At 65.6% G+C, this 14513-nt stretch overlaps 8 protein-coding genes across 8 annotated transcripts in view; 3 read left to right on the forward strand and 5 right to left on the reverse strand.

Annotated features, from left to right (window-relative positions):
• Window positions 1-112, reverse strand: part of AMSG_01227 (uncharacterized protein) — a gene marked incomplete at its 5' end in the record, with an annotated part of 1112 nt that extends 1000 nt beyond the window's left edge. The window contains one exon of the mRNA XM_013906381.1: window positions 103-112. Within this exon, the coding sequence (XP_013761835.1) occupies window positions 103-112 (10 nt within the window). The remainder of the gene's footprint in view (window positions 1-102) is intronic.
• An 11-nt stretch (window positions 113-123) lies between these two features.
• AMSG_01228 (septum formation protein Maf) lies at window positions 124-1272 on the forward strand (the record flags this gene model as incomplete). Its single annotated transcript, XM_013906382.1, has 1 exon — window positions 124-1272. One exon carries the CDS (start codon window positions 124-126, stop codon window positions 1270-1272), a length of 1149 nt encoding a protein of 382 aa, XP_013761836.1.
• AMSG_01229 (uncharacterized protein) lies at window positions 1255-3198 on the reverse strand (the record flags this gene model as incomplete). Its single annotated transcript, XM_013906383.1, has 1 exon — window positions 1255-3198. The coding sequence occupies one exon, from the start codon at window positions 3196-3198 to the stop codon at window positions 1279-1281; it is 1920 nt and encodes a 639-aa protein (XP_013761837.1). The 3' UTR covers window positions 1255-1278.
• A 197-nt stretch (window positions 3199-3395) lies between these two features.
• AMSG_01230 (uncharacterized protein) lies at window positions 3396-4148 on the reverse strand (the record flags this gene model as incomplete). The annotated part of the gene is made up of 1 exon (XM_013906384.1): window positions 3396-4148. The coding sequence occupies exon 1, from the start codon at window positions 4119-4121 to the stop codon at window positions 3396-3398; it is 726 nt and encodes a 241-aa protein (XP_013761838.1). The 5' UTR covers window positions 4122-4148.
• A 38-nt stretch (window positions 4149-4186) lies between these two features.
• Window positions 4187-8110, reverse strand: AMSG_01231 (nephrocystin-4; the record flags this gene model as incomplete). The annotated part of the gene is made up of 1 exon (XM_013906385.1): window positions 4187-8110. The coding sequence occupies one exon, from the start codon at window positions 8108-8110 to the stop codon at window positions 4211-4213; it is 3900 nt and encodes a 1299-aa protein (XP_013761839.1). The 3' UTR covers window positions 4187-4210.
• Window positions 8111-9100: 990 nt separating this feature from the next.
• Window positions 9101-10006, reverse strand: AMSG_01232 (DSBA oxidoreductase). The gene has a single exon (XM_013906386.1). It carries the CDS (start codon window positions 9826-9828, stop codon window positions 9322-9324), a length of 507 nt encoding a protein of 168 aa, XP_013761840.1. The 5' UTR covers window positions 9829-10006; the 3' UTR covers window positions 9101-9321.
• A 706-nt stretch (window positions 10007-10712) lies between these two features.
• AMSG_01233 (williams Beuren syndrome chromosome region 22) lies at window positions 10713-11727 on the forward strand. The gene is made up of 2 exons (XM_013906387.1): window positions 10713-10762; window positions 10904-11727. The coding sequence occupies exons 1-2, from the start codon at window positions 10724-10726 to the stop codon at window positions 11702-11704; spliced, it is 840 nt and encodes a 279-aa protein (XP_013761841.1). The 5' UTR covers window positions 10713-10723; the 3' UTR covers window positions 11705-11727.
• Window positions 11728-11946: 219 nt separating this feature from the next.
• Window positions 11947-14437, forward strand: AMSG_01234 (uncharacterized protein; the record flags this gene model as incomplete). The annotated part of the gene is made up of 2 exons (XM_013906388.1): window positions 11947-12000; window positions 12099-14437. The coding sequence occupies 2 exons, from the start codon at window positions 11947-11949 to the stop codon at window positions 14337-14339; spliced, it is 2295 nt and encodes a 764-aa protein (XP_013761842.1). The 3' UTR covers window positions 14340-14437.
• Between the last annotated feature and the right edge of the window lie 76 nt (window positions 14438-14513).

Below are 14513 nucleotides of genomic sequence, written 5' to 3' on the forward strand. Positions count from 1 at the left end.
TCCCCCCACAGGGTGTGGCTGCCCGCCCGCGCGATCCCTCCGCTGCACCTCACTCACTCCGTCCCCCCCCTCCACCCACTCACCCACCACCCACCCACCCACCAACCAACATACCACGACAGAATGATCCTTGATATCCTCCCTCTCCTCCGCTCCTACAAGTGGCTGCTCGGCTCGTCATCGCCGCGACGGGCAGAGATCCTCGCCTCGTTGGGCCTCTCCTTCGACACGGCTTCGCCGTCGTTTGCCGAGGATCTGCCCAAGGAGGCATTCCCCACGCCCGAGGCCTACGTTCTTGCCACCGCACACGGCAAGGCCGATGCGCTCGAGGCCGATGGCGCAACTACCGGCTACGATGTGGTGGTTGTTGCCGATTCCGTCGTCGTCCTTGAAGGCGCTGTGCTGGAGAAGCCCGCCGATGCCGATGATGCTGTCCGCATGCTCACCGCCCTCTCCGGCCGCACCCACTACGTCCACACCGCCGTTGTCATTGTGCCTGCAGGCCGCCCACGGATCGAGCTGGCGGCGTCGACCCATGTGACGTTTGCCGACCTCCCCGATGAGCTCATCGCCGCCTACGTGGCCTCGGGCGAGCCGCTGGACAAGGCCGGCGCCTACGGCATCCAAGGGCTCGGTGGAACCCTCGTGGCTGCCATGGACGGCGACTACTTTACCGCCATGGGTCTTCCCAAGCATGCCCTCTGTGCAGCTCTTCGCGACCTCGCTCCGCTCCTCCCCCAGCCGCAGCTCCCGCAACTGCCGGCCGCCGCCGTGGCCGGCGTCTGGCGCCGGGTCGTCAACTACGAGCCGCGCGACGATGTGGCCGACGCCACCGCCCGCGATGGGAGCGTCGTCGTCTGGATCCAGGCTCCGGACGGGCTCTTTATCGACGCCCGCTCCGTCGCGAGCGAGCCCTACGGGATCCGCGGCTTTGCCGGCTCGGTAGAGCTTGGTGAGCCCAGTCGCGACGGCGCCTTTCGTCTGACATGGCATCGCGAGCTTGACACCGCGCCCGCAGCCTGCCCTACCGGCATCGACTCGGCTACCTGCCGCTGGGCAGGCTCGGACGTTCTTCTCGAAGAGGGCGACGGATACCTCGAGGTCTGGCACCGTGTCGCCACCTGGGGCCCCGACGCCTCGGCCTCGCGCTCGGCCGACGGTGCCATTGCGCTCACTGCTGGCACCGCTTCAGCCACGGCGTCGGCCGCCGACGACGGCGCCGCCCGCATCGTTCTCAACCTCGATGATGTCTGCCTCGAGACCGGGCTTTAAGCAAGACTAAACGCGCCACGGCCACTGCGCCACAAGCGCGCCAGAGGCGTAGTCGGGCAAGCCGCAGCTGCCGACGTCGGGTGTGTTGGCCGGCAGGCCGCCAAACAACGTCAGCACCTCGCTGCTGGGCGTCACCGCCACCGCTGGCGCGCTGCCCGAGCCAAGCGAGCCGACAATGACTCCGGGTGTGCAAGGCGTGAGCACCTTGCCGCGCGCAAGGATCGCGTCCAACGACTCGGCCGCGGTCGGAACAAGCAAGTAGTTGAGGACGTTGGGCGTGGCACTCGGGACAAAGTCACACGTCGCCGGCGACGTGGCTTTGTTGTGCTCGTTCGAGTTCCAGCACCATCCGTCGGTCGCCACCACCACCACCCACTCGCCGGCGGGCCGCGCCGCTGCCCGCGGCCGGCTGCCTGCGCCGATCACCGCCAGCTGCCCGCTCGTGCCGGCGCTCATAGCCACGCCCATTAGAATGCGCCGCGAGGCCGAGCCAACAACGAGTCCGTACCCACCGTCGGACGCGCGCCAGCCACTGCCTCCACCTTTGGCAGAAATGGTCTCGCCTGTAGGCGCCGCAAACTTGGCCTCGGCTCCTGATGCAACGTCGACGATGAGAGCACTTGCGCCCGAGTCGCAGACGTAGACAAGGAGTGCCTCACTCCCGCCGATGACCTGGCACCCGGACGGCCCTGGGCGCAACGCAGTGACGTTGCCCCATGCCAACATGCCAGTCGTTGTCGAGATGCTGACCATGCAGCGCTCAAAGAGAGCAGCGGACTCGCCTGCGCCGACGAGTCGGCCGCACTCTGCCACGCCTATCGGGGCAGCTATTGCTGGCCCAGCGAGCGCGTGGCCATCAAGCGGCGCGGCCTCGACAACACCCGACGGGTTGGTGTACACCAGCGCGCCGTCAAGCAGCGCCCACGGTGCCGCGGCGTCCGGCGCGAGCTGGCCCATGTAGCCCACGGCCGACTGAGGGGCAACGTAGAGCGCAAACTGGAGCGGATCGATGTTGATGGCAAAGCGGAGGCCGGAGGGCGGGCCTGCTGAAGCGTGGGCAACATACAGCTCGGCCACTGCATTGATGACAACCTGCGCCGACGGCTCCCACACCAGTAGCGGCCACGGATTGGCGCCAAACTTGCCCCAGCCGAGCTCGGCCATGGCGACGTAGGTGGGAGTCGGGACCGCGGCATCAAAGACCTCAAAGCGATCGTAGCCGGCGGATGCGTTGTTGGAGAAGCCGGCAGCGAGCGGCGTCGATGAGCCGAGCACATCGTACGCCCAGGTTGCAGGTAGAAACGGCTTGCCTGGAAGTGAGGCATTGGTGAAGCGTGCCAGGCACGTCGCGCCCTCGCTGGGCACACCCGATCCATCGAGCACAAACGAGACCGAGAACCGCGGGTCGATCTCCAGCGCAACGAGAGCGTCAAAGAGCTCACCAAAGGCGCCAAGGAAGGCTTCCGCGCGAGGAGAGCCGTCGCACGGCGCAAACCCGTCGATCTTGAAGCACCAGGCAATGGTCACCGGCTGGTCGGCGGCCGGGCCAAAGTACGCCGCATACGCCGGGTTGCGGATAAAGGCCAGCACGTCGTCGGACGAGTTGTACGCCCGCGCCTCGGAGAGCGGGTTGTGATTGAGCAGGAAGCAGCCGTACTTGGCCGCCCACGGCGACGTCACTGACGGCTGGTCGGCGCAAAACTCGGGAGGAGCATAATGCGGATCGATCTTGTACCACAGCGCGTCGACGTGCGGCGCCGCCAGAGGAGCCTTGGCCAGCGTCTGTGGCCACAAGTCGAGGTCGTCGTACGAGTGCAGTTGGTACGAGATGGGGTTCGGGAGAGAGGCGGTGGCGGTCGGACCAGGCACGGCGGCGAGAGCAGTGGCGAGTGTGAGGGCAGCCAGTGCCAGCAGCAGTCTCGCCATGTGTGTGGGTTGGGGGGGGGGGGGGAAGGGGTGGGGTGGGGTGGCGGCACCTGTCGGCACGCGCACGGGCGCCACAGCGGCCGCCAGCCACCATCGCTCCTTTCTGTCTCACACGGCCATCAGCCTCACCACCACCACCACCACCACCACCACCACCACCACCACCACCACCACCCCTCACCCCCCATCATATTCACTTATTGATGGCCGTCACCCCCATCGCCATCATCCACCGGATCCAGGCCAAGCGGCCGCTTTGCGGCAGGCGGAACAGGGTACTCGCTCTCACTTGGAGTGTCGAGCTGCTCGGGGTCAACGCCGCGTCGGGCAGCGACAAAGTCGGTGAGATCGACGATGCGGATGATGGCCGCACCGCTGTGGAACGGCTTCCACGACTTGAGTCCGAGCTGGATGGCCCGCCGGCTTGGATGCTTGGCGCCACTGGGCGAGTGATCCGGATCCCATTGGAGACGGACAATGCCCGAGTCGCCGCGGGAGAGTCCGGCCTTCTGCGCCGCCCGTGCGGCCTTGTACTCTGCCTCGGAGCTGTACGCCTGCGGATCATACTTGGACGCCACGGCCGCCGCCATCATCTCGTCAAAGGCCGACCGCCGCAGCCAGATCCCGAGCGTCCGCTCCTGGTTGTTCTTGGTCCCCCAACCGGAGCGGAACATCATCCACAGAAAGTTGGTCTTGATCCACGTCATCCGCGTCGGCGAGAAGGCCGGCCCGCCGAACCGCTGGTGCTCGAGGGCGTAGTTTGCAATGGCGTCGTTGTACGCCTGGTAGACAAGCACCGCGTCCTCGGTGTACTGCGCAAGGACCACCCGCCCCTCGGTCGGCCACTTCTCCTTCTGCTCTATATATCCCACTGTCTCGGGCTCGCCCAGCTCGCCAGCTACCGCCTTCTCGCTTGCTGCCATGTCCTTCCTCCACTGGCGCAAAAAAGAAAGGTGGTGCCGATGGAAGGCCTTGGCCCGCGGCCGGCTCGGCACTGGCAACTTTACTTACCCTATCCGTAGGTGAGATCGATGCCGAGGCACTCGACGTTCTTGCCGGATGCGGCATCATTGATAAAGACAAAGACCCGGACTCCAGCCATGGACGTTCGCTGCGGTCGAAAGACAAGGGCGATGGTTCCCGACTCGCCCGGGCCGATGACCAGCTCATCCGAGCCTGCCTCGACATCGACGAGCTCGGGCCGCGAGGTGTGGAGCGCATACTTTTTGACGCTCCGCGACGAGTTGCGGTACGAGACGTGCTTGCGTGACCCGACGTCGAGGCCAAGCCGGACGGCAAAGGTCTTCGAGAGGACCGGCTGCTTGCCGGCGGCGTGCACGATCCACGCGCCCACCACCTCGCGCCGCTCGACGTCGACCATGTGGGCGACGACACCGATGCTCGCTGGTGCTGCCGGCTTGAACACCAGGCCGACCTCGTTGAGCGCGTTGGCAGTGAGCGACGCAGCCTCGCCCCAAGGCGCCTCGGGCCGGAGAATCGACGGGTGCGAGGTATAGAGCGCAACTTGCCGGGGGTGGCTCCCGCCACGCACCGCGAGGCTCCGCGTCGACTCTTGTCCGAGCACTGCCACGACGTCGTCGCGGACTGCGGCCGTCACCTCGACCCGCCACACTCCGTGGACCGAGATCATGTACTCGTCGTCGTAGACCACAAGCACAAACGTGGTCTTGGACGGCGCAGCGCCGACAGCCAGCTTAAAGTACACCTCGGCCGGGTCGGACCGCACCCCGCACACCACATCTTCGCGCGAGGCCCGGAGATACTTGACCGCGCTCCGCGGGACACCTAGCAGCGGTAGCGTCCGCTTGAGGTACTCGCCCTCGGCCCCGTAGAACCGAAGCGTGCGGTCGGCCGGCGTCGCCTGCGGTGCGACGTGCAACTGCAGCACAGCCGCCGGTCGCCCCCGCGCGTCCACAAACTCGACCTTGCCGGTAAACGGCTCGGCTTGCACCTCGTCCCACGCCTGGTACCGAAACGGGATGTAGACCCGCTCGTGTGGGTCGAGGTGGATCGAGACCACTCCGCCGGCCTTTTCCATGTACCGCCGCTCTGCAGGCGTGTCCACGCCAAACGTGCGCTTGCAATGGAGCCACTCGTTGTAGTCGGTCACCACAGTCAGGTTCTCAACCTCGTGGGCGACCGCAAAGACCTGCGGCTCGTCAAACGGATTGACCAGCTCGTACTCGAAGAAAAGCGTCTCGCCAAACACCGGATACAGTCGATGCTCGGCGGTGAGCGCCGCTGAGAGCTTCGACAACAGCGTCAGCCGCTTACGCCGCTCACGGAAGAGCGCCACGGTCTTGAGATCCGCTGCGTTGCCAGCCCGCGCCTCGAGCACGCTTCGGCCCATTGCACTTGCCAGCGCCTTGTCTACCGCGTCAAGCCGCGAGTCGAGTCTGGATCCGTCCTTGGCTGCCCGCTGCTTGAGCACAAGGTCCAGCTCCTCGTCGACTTCGCGCATCGGCCGCGCCACCTCGAACACCGTACCCGAGCCCGGCGGCCTGAGTCCGGCCGGAGCCACACTCGTCGGGTCGTACGGGCCCACCGCTTCACCCTCGGACATCGACCCGACATTGCCAAGCCGCACAAAGAGGAAGCCGCGCGTCGCCGCAGCCGGACTCTCATCGATTTCTGTCTCGTACACCACAGGCACCTTGTCGGTGAACGCTACCGCCGACCGCCCGGCCCGCAGCAGCGCCCGAAGCGGAACATGGACGTCGCCAAGTGCCATCCGAGAGGCTGCATCCCATACCGTAATCTGTACCGCCTTGGTCGCCAGATAGCCCGCGAGCGCGCCGGCCTCATGTGGCCGCATAAACCCGGGATCAACGCAGAACGAAAGGTCAAGCCCGGGCATGGATCCCCGCTGTCCGCCACTGCTCATCTTCCACAGCACGCTCGGATGGCCGTCCTCCGGCACCTCGCCATCGGCGCCCAGAGCCACCTGCTGCGTCTCGGTGAGCGGGAACGAGTAAAACTGAAGCGTAAAGTAGAGCCGAGAGCCAGCGCCGATGCGCTCGGCGCCGGGTTCGCTCGCATATGCCAGGAACTGGATGTGGACGGTCGAGACGTTGTTGACGTCGCTCGACTCTCGCGCGAGCTCGCTTGCCGACAGCGGCCCGGGCTCGGCCCCGCTGACGTTGGCGGCCGGCGCGCCGGTACCGTCCACAAGCTCCGGGAAGCCGGCCCGGAAGAGGGCGGCTTTGTCAGCACGGGTGAGGTGGGCAAAGGCGCCCGCGCTGGCCGAGCTCCCGTGCGACTGCGGCAAAGGCTGTCCAAGCACCCGCGACTCGCGCATCTGGGCCCGCGGCGCCGCCGGCCGCGGCGGACGGGCAGAGAAAGCCTGCGCCTGCGGTGCCGCCGGGTAGTCGAGTGGAACCGGTGCGCCCGTAAAGTCGTACTCGCTGCCTCGAGCTCCAAGCTCTTCGTTCTCGTGGACCTTGCGCGACGAGCGCCGCCGCCGACGCGAGCGCTTGGACGACGATTTGCGGTCGACGGCCGCCGGGAGCTCGGCCTCGGTCGCCGTGGCAGCGTCGACGCCAGGCGGGAGGTCGTCGGCGCCGCCCGGCACCAGCGTGGCTCGAAAGGCGAGCTCGTTGCTCGCCGCCGACGCATCACTGGCATGAGCGTCGGCAAGGCAAGTGTACAGCAGCCGCGAGTCCGGGTTGTGCGACGGGCCTGGAACAAGCTGGACCTCGACATCGCCGTGGAGGAGGCCATTAGATCCCGGCGACGAGAGGAGGAGTGGAGCCCATGCAATGCCGTACGACTTGGTCGCCTGCGGCGCGTCAATGGCCGCCCGCTTGCGCTCCTTCTTAGTCAGCTTGAGTGGCGGCCGCTGGACAACAAGCTCGAGCACGGTGACGAGCGCGATGCCGCCGTCGAGCGGAACGAGTGGAAGCAGGAGCGTGCCGCCAAACTCGAGTGTCCCCGACGAGGCAACCTTCTCAAGCGAGACAACCAGTGGAGGCGAGAGGTACTTGAGCCCGTTGTGAACGCCGACACGCAGCCGGCGCTCAGTGATGGCAAAGGCGCCGAGCGTGGCGGCGTCGACATTGTGGGCATGCGCGTAGGCAGCGCGTACCCGCGCAAGAAACAGGTCCTCGAACATGTGCGGGAGCGCAACCGCCGGCGAGAGAATGGCAAGGCCATCGTACGGAAGCGGGCGCGGCGGGCGCGGAATCGACGTCAGATCGATGCCGGGCACGGTCGAGCTCGCCGAGACCAGGTGGTGGAACGGGAGATACGGCCCGAGCTCGCCGGTGACGTGCGGGTCGAGAGCAAGCGTGGCCCAAGAGAGCGAGGCAATACCAGGCAGGGCGCGGACCGATGCCAGAGGAACAGACGCCAGCGCCCGCGGCGTGCCCGCGTACAGTGGCGCGAGCGGGCGGTCGCGGCCGACAGGCACGTCAGCGTTGAACGGGAGCAGGGCAAATCCGAGGCCGTACTCGGTTGTGGCCACCTCGGACGGCTCGGTCGGGTCCGGATGAACAACGGCCATGACCAGCTCGACAACCAGGAGCAGGCGGACATCAACAACATCGGTGTGGACCACCACCGGTATGTCGAGGGCGAGCCGCGAGCCCGGGTTGGCCAGCGGCGCCGAGGGCGAGACAAAGGTCGAGCCGACAAAGCGCGAGTTGAGCGCATCAAAGACGGTAGCCCGGATGGAGACCGAGCCCACAATCGGCGGCGAGTACAGAGCCTCTAGCCGCGGTGGGAGCTTGGGCAGCGAAGCCAACGAGCCGACGGTCACCACCACCGTTCGCGCCCCGCCCTCCAACGCGGTCATGTCCGAGCCCTCGCCACGCGGGCCACTTGCTTCCAGCGGCACAATAGCCACTCGCCGCGCATGTTCCTGCCACGCACGGCTACCTCCGTCGAGCTCCATGCCTGGGGGGGGCGTGAATGAGTAGCTGCGAGTGCGGTGTGTCTCCCCACCTCGCTGCCCTCCCGTCGTCTTGATCAGTTTGAACTTTCGGCGGTCGTTTTTGGCGCGCAAAGTTTAGTCAGTCGGCCAGCGGCGAACACCCATGGCGGAATGGTTATTCGTGCGCGTCTTCGCGCGCCTCACAGTGAACAGCACAGTACATGAGCAAGTCCTCGAGCTCCCCTGCTGCCGCCACGCACCAGCTGATCTGTTTCGCATGGCTGGGGCTTGACATGGGAGGGCCGCCCACCCGTGATGGCGCCCGCCGAGTAGGCGCCCATCTGCAGCGTGCCCGGGTTGCCGTCGCGATGACGGGCGCGACGCGGCGCACGCCGATCTGAAGGAGCAGCGGGCGCGGAGCTTGTCGTTGACACCGGTAAACACCACCGAGTACTTGATTCAGACTACGTCGACGCTGCGCTCACCAATGCGCTTTTCGACGCCAATCCCCACGTCACATTGTCGCGCGTCGAGTTCCTCTATGCTGTCATCGACGTGCTCTCCCAGCTTGCGCCGGCGGCCACGTGTGTCGAGGGAGAGGGGTGCAATACTCGGCTTGCTCATCATCAACATGTGTGGGGTACCAAAGGGTCGGTACGTCGTGTGCCGGACCGCGTGGACAAATCTGTCCGTTCCGTGTCTTGAAGGACACATGGATGCAAGGCAACCACAAACTGGCCAACTTGAGTCCATGCTCCATAGCAGTCACACAACAGTACCACTCCAACCAAAGCATTCCTCTTGGGTTGTGGTACATGTATGTGGGCTTCACTTGCGCATCGTGGGCTTCTTTGAGTTTAATCTCGCGAGCGCGAGACGACAGAGCTTGGGAAAAAGTCAAACGGCGCGATCTACGATTCTCGTGTCTGTAGAAAAGGATGCAGACGTACCGAGGCACTGTAGCTCGATTGCTGCATAAAAGCATGCCTGTTGCGATTTCGTTCGACGAGCGTGTCGTGTCTCTACGTTTAACACATCAATTGATGTTGTGCCGGCTCTCTGCCTGGCTCTTCCGCCGCGATAGTGTTGGACAGGCTCGGCGGCCACCGGCCGCGCCGCATAAGGCGACGGGGTTTGCGAAGTGGCTGCGTCAGGGCGATCACGGAAAGAGGGAAGGGACAGGCAGAAACGACAGGTCAGACGATGTGGCGGGGAGACAAGATGAGAGCGCGCTAGAGCTCGGCGGCGACCTTGTCGAGGACATCGGCAACAACGTCAGCCGGCTGGGCACCCGAGAGAGCGTACTTGTCGTTGAAGATGAAGAACGGGACGCCCGAGACGCCACGTGTGTAGGCCGAGTCGATGGCGTCGCGGGTCTCCTGGCTCAGCTCGTCAGTGTTGAGAAAGGCGGCGGCAGCGTCGGCATCGAGCCCGGCGTCTGCAGCGGCATCGCAGAGGACGGCGTGATCGGCAAGGTTGGCCTCGCGCTCAAAGTAGCGGGTCATAATGCAGGCGACGAGAGCGTCGACGGTGGTAGCATCGGACGAGCGTTTGGCCCACTCGATGAGGCGGTGCGAGTCAAAGGTGTTCCCGATCTCGCCGCCGTAGGAGAAGGTGATGCCCTCCTCAAGGCCGACAGCCTTCATGTGAGGGATCATCTTTTCGATGCGGGCCTCGCCAAACTTGGCTTTGTAGTGGGCGAGCTTGTCGACGGCCTTGGGCAGCGATCCGTCGAGCATAAACGGCTCCCACTCGATGACCACCTCGGTCGCGTTCCCGGCCTCGCGCCACGCCTCGACTGCTTTGCCCAGCCGTCGCCGGCCGACAAAGCACCAAGGTCAGATGTTGTCCGACACAATCTTGACCACAATGTTCTTTGCCTGGCTCGCCATCTCTCTGTCTTGTCTGAGGAGTGATGTGTGGCTGTTCTGCTCGTCGGTGGTGGCGGTGGTGGTGGTGGTTGAGGGGGGGGGGTGAGGACCGTATCGCTCTGTGGTCGTTCTGCGGAGGGACTGCGGCGGCGAATTGGCCGCATGTCTGCTCGCTGACGCACCAGCCTCGGCTCACTCTGCTACCTCTGATGACTCCACCACTGTTTTCATTGCGCGCCGTGTGTGCGCCCACAACTTGCGACTGGCCGAGTCCAAGTTCTTGGCTCGTCCCAGACAGTGCTCGGCATCAGCCATCGGGCAGGGGCTGGCTATGGGCTGGCCATCGGCTATGGGCTGGCTATGGGCTGGCCATCGGCTATGGGCTGGTTATGGGCTGGCCATCGGGCAGGGGCTGGCTATCGGCCGGCTATGGGCTGGCTATGGGCTGGCCATCGGGCAGGGGCTGGCTATCGGCCGGCTCGCCATCGGCTAGGGGCCGGCTATGGGCTGGCCATCGGGCAGGGGCTGGCTATGGGCTGGCCATCGGGCAGGGGCTGGCTATGGGCTGGCCATCGGGCAGGGGCTGGCTATGGGCTGGCCATCGGCCGGCTCGCCATCGGCTAAGGAATGGCCATCAACTGGCCGACTAATGACGGACCGACCGGCCATTGGCCGGCCAACTGCGCCGAGTCGGCCCCACCCCCCCCCCCCCACCCCTAATTTGACCGGACCATAGTTAGCCACACTCCTCACACCAAGGTTGATGTCATCCCGCCCGGAGCATGTCAATCCTCCCGAGATTGTAGGTGGCGGAAGAGCGGGGCCTGTTGTGGGCGTCGGGAGCCTGTCGGGGTGCGAGACGGGCGAGGGTGGAGGGGAGGGGGGATGGATGGGTTGATTGGGACATGCGCACTCATGGGCGAGCGAGGGTGGTTGCGGGTAGTTCTACGGGGAAGACGAGGCTGCCAAGTACCGCAAGTCGTCACGGATGATTGCGGTTCAGGCGCAGATGTCGCAGAGAGCCATCGAGCTGCTGATGCTGCCCCAGGGCGAGCCGGCGCTGCTGCTGGACATCGGGGCCGGGACTGGGCTCTCGGGCTCGGAGCTGACAGAAGAGGGCCACACGTGGATCGGCGTGGACATTTCGCGGGCCATGCTGGAGCAGGCTGTCGATCGGGGCGTTGAAGGCGATCTGGCAGAGGCCGACATTGGACACGGCTTGTTCTTCCGCCCGGGCACCTTCGACGGCGCCATCTCGGTCTCTGTTCTCCAGTGGCTCTGCCATATCTACAAGAACGAGCACGTGCCCAAGCGCCGCCTCCGCAAGTTCTTCCAGAGCCTCTTCAACTGCCTCTCGCCTGGCGCCCGCGCCGTCTTCCAGTTTTACCCCGAGACACCGGCCCAGATCGAGCTCATTGTCGCCGCCGCCATGGAGTGTGGCTTCTCGGGCGGTCTCGTCGTCGACTACCCCAACTCGAAGAAGGCCAAGAAGTACTTCCTCTGCCTCTCCGCCGGCGTCTCGGCCTACAAGCCCGAGGCACTCGGCACCGGCCCGCGCAACGCCGGCGAAGGCGTCAAATACACCGAGATGAAGCGCCGCGAGGCTCGGACCAAGAAGCGCCGCGGCATCAAGGGCACTCGCGAGTGGATCGACCGCAAGAAGACCTCCCAGCGCAACCGCGGTCTCGAAGTTCGTCGCGACTCCAAGTACACCGGCCGTCGCCGCAGGCGTGCCTTTGGCTGATGTGGTAAACACAAGCCCCCCAATGCTGTCATTCATGCCTTTAACCATAGTTTCCCTCGCTCCCTTCATCCGATGGCGCGCCACGTAAGCGTACCGCCCTCCCCCGAGGTGTCCCTCCTCTCTTCACCCCCTCTGCCCCCAAATCGCCACGCCGGCCGGCCACCCCACTCCGCGCGCCCCCGCCACCTCCGCCCGTCCTTCCCCCCACTCCACTCCACCCCACCCCACCCCGTACCCTCACCATGGCTGCCGCAGCCATACTGTCGAAGCTGACAGAGCTGCGAAAGGTCGATAGCGTACGCCCTCCTCCCTCCCTCTCCCCTCCCCTTCTCCCCTTCCCCCCCCCCCCCCCCCCCACCTCACAAAGAGGATGGACGACGACGAGGGGGTGTAGGTCTCGAAGCGATGCCAGGTGATGGGCAAAATGATCAAGGACTCCCTGGAGGGTCCCGAGGGACAGACTGCGCTGTTCAACTGCTTGCCGCAGCTGCTGGGCGATATCTTTGGCCTAGAGTCGCGTGGAGCCCAGTCGGCGTCGCTCTCGTGGGTCGCATCGTGCAAGAACGACCGCGATGTCCGCGCTCTTGTCGCCTTTCTCTCGCCGGACACGCCCCTCTTCTCTACCATCCTGTGGGCTTCGATCTCGCGGGCGTACAACGCGGTCTCTGAGATGATTTTCCCCATCCAGTACCTGCCCGAGGCGTCGCGGGTGCTGCTGACCTCGCGCGATCGGTCTGTCCGCCTCCCGCCGCTCTACCGCGACCGCAAGATCACTCACGACAGGACCGCCATCGAGATCTCGGTGCTAGAGTACTTTTTCTTTTGCTTTGCCTACTTTGCCACGTCGTCGTCGACCTCGTTTGTCTCGTCGGCGACGCCGATCAGCTTTATGGGCATTTCCACCAAGCACAAGTCGGCAGCAAAGACGCGGCGCGACGTCTTCCGCTCGCTCTCCAAAGTCTACATCCGCTCGTTCATCCAAGTGGCACGGCCTTCCGGCACCACGCCGCCGTTTGCGCTCGACGCCTTTGTCGCCAAGGTCCTCCACGGCGCGGCCGGTCCAGTCTCGGCGTCGTCGGTGGCAGCGTCGGGCCTCGGGCTCAGCGGCACGGGCGACAAGGAGGTCCAGGCTGTTGTCCGCAAGATCTCCGAAACGACGCTGCTCATCTTCAATGACTTTTGGCTCTGCCGCAACCGGTATGAGAGCGGACGCAAGCCGCTCAACTACACTATTCCGTCGTTCGAGTCGGCCCTCTCGCTCAAGGTCCTTGTCGAGCATCTGGCCGGCGACCTCGACCTTGCCGCCGCACTGCAGCTCGGCACCGAGGCCGGGCTTGGAAGCATTGCCGCCAGACGCAGTATGATTGGCTCGCCGTCGGCCTCGGCCTCGTTCTCGGCCTCTTCGTCGCCGTTTCGGTCCAGCTCATCGTTTGTCGGCTACCGCCCGGCCACTCCGCCGCTGTTTGTCATCCAGCCGCCTCTGTACCGGTTCCTCCGACACGGGTTTGCCATCGAGACCTCGACCGGGGCCTCGTTGCGCAACTTTGTCGACATCTGGCTGGTCTACATCCAGCCGTGGCGCCGGCACAAGTCCGGCGAGCTTGCGGATCTTACGACCTGGCGCCCGTACGTCGGCAACAGCCTCCTGTTCTACGTCACGCTCTTCCGCGCCGCCCTTGAGCGACTTGTTGGCTCGTCGTTCTCTTCGATTTCCAAGTCGAGCAGTGAGCCGCGCAACATCCTCGCGGCGCTCCTCGCTCCGTTTGCGCCAGATGCGTCCGGCGTCTCACCGCTCGGCCAGATCGTAGCCTCGCTCGAGCAGTCCGCCGCCTCGGACAACTACATCCGCTCGCACATCCACCTTGTCGAGGGCGGGCCTGTCCGGCCGCCGGCCGTCTTTATTCGGTCGCGATCGATGAAGGTCGTGGTGGCGCAACTCATCTTTGCCGTCCGCGCCGCCCGCCACGAGCTCACGGGCCACGCGCCGCAGGCCTCGCCCGCGGCCTCGTCGTTTGGCAGCAGCGTCTTGGTTCGGTTCGGCGGGCACAGTGGAAAGTCCAATCCTGCGGCGCAGACGCCGAGCTCGGTCGCTACCGATCTGGCTGGCCTCGAGGCGGCGCTCTTTGCCATCTTTGCCGTCCACGACCTCGACGACCTGCGCGAGACCGAGTTGTCTGTGAGCCGCGGCGCCGCCGTCGCCACTGACGCCATCCACGAGTCCGACAACTCGCTGCGGCTGACCCGTGCCGGGCGGCAACAGGTCCGCTCCGGCGCGATCAAGTGCTCCTCGCTCGACGACGTGCCGGTTCTGGGTGACCCGGACCTTGTGCGCATCACATCGACTGAGTTTGGATTCCTCGTCCGCGCAACCTTTGCCGCTGCTGCCGCGCTCAACGCGCACTTTGGTCTTCCGGCGCCGGCCGACTCTGTGCCGCTGGTGGCACGGGTCGGCCTCGCCATCGACGCTGCCGGCGACACGCTCTTTAGCGTCCACGGCGACACGGCATCACTTGCGGCCGCGCCGTCGCCCAACCGCAAGTTCCGCCTCCGCTGGCTTGCGGCCAAGCCGACGTGGGCCACCTTTGCCGTGCTCGCGTTCTTGGTTTACATTGTCAAGCGGGTCTTGTTTGGCTGAGCCGGCAACGCTCATACCTTGGCGAGCTTGCGCTGGTACCGCGGGAGGCTCGCCCGGCGCTCCTCCATCGAGAGCGACTCGTCTGCGTAAAGAAGAACAACCTTGGAGCTGCTTGCGCTTGTCCGCGATGGCGGTGCGGGCGCGGGAGCGGGAGCGAGCGCGGGCGCGGGCGTG

Source organism: Thecamonas trahens (assembly GCF_000142905.1).
Source record: "Thecamonas trahens ATCC 50062 unplaced genomic scaffold supercont1.5, whole genome shotgun sequence".
NCBI lineage: Eukaryota > Apusomonadida > Apusomonadidae > Thecamonas > Thecamonas trahens.

What these genes read in the sequence shown, in the direction of transcription:
- AMSG_01232 (XM_013906386.1), bottom strand. Translation starts at nt 9,828, where the DNA reads ATGCTCGACGGATCGCTGCCCAAGGCCGTCGACAAGCTCGCCCACTAC.
- AMSG_01233 (XM_013906387.1), top strand. Translation starts at nt 10,724, where the DNA reads ATGTCATCCCGCCCGGAGCATGTCAATCCTCCCGAGATT. An exon ending in ATGTCAATCCTCCCGAGATT is followed by an intron (nt 10,763 to 10,903) that starts GTAGGTGGCGGA and finishes GGTTGCGGGTAG; the next exon opens with TTCTACGGGGAAGACGAGGC.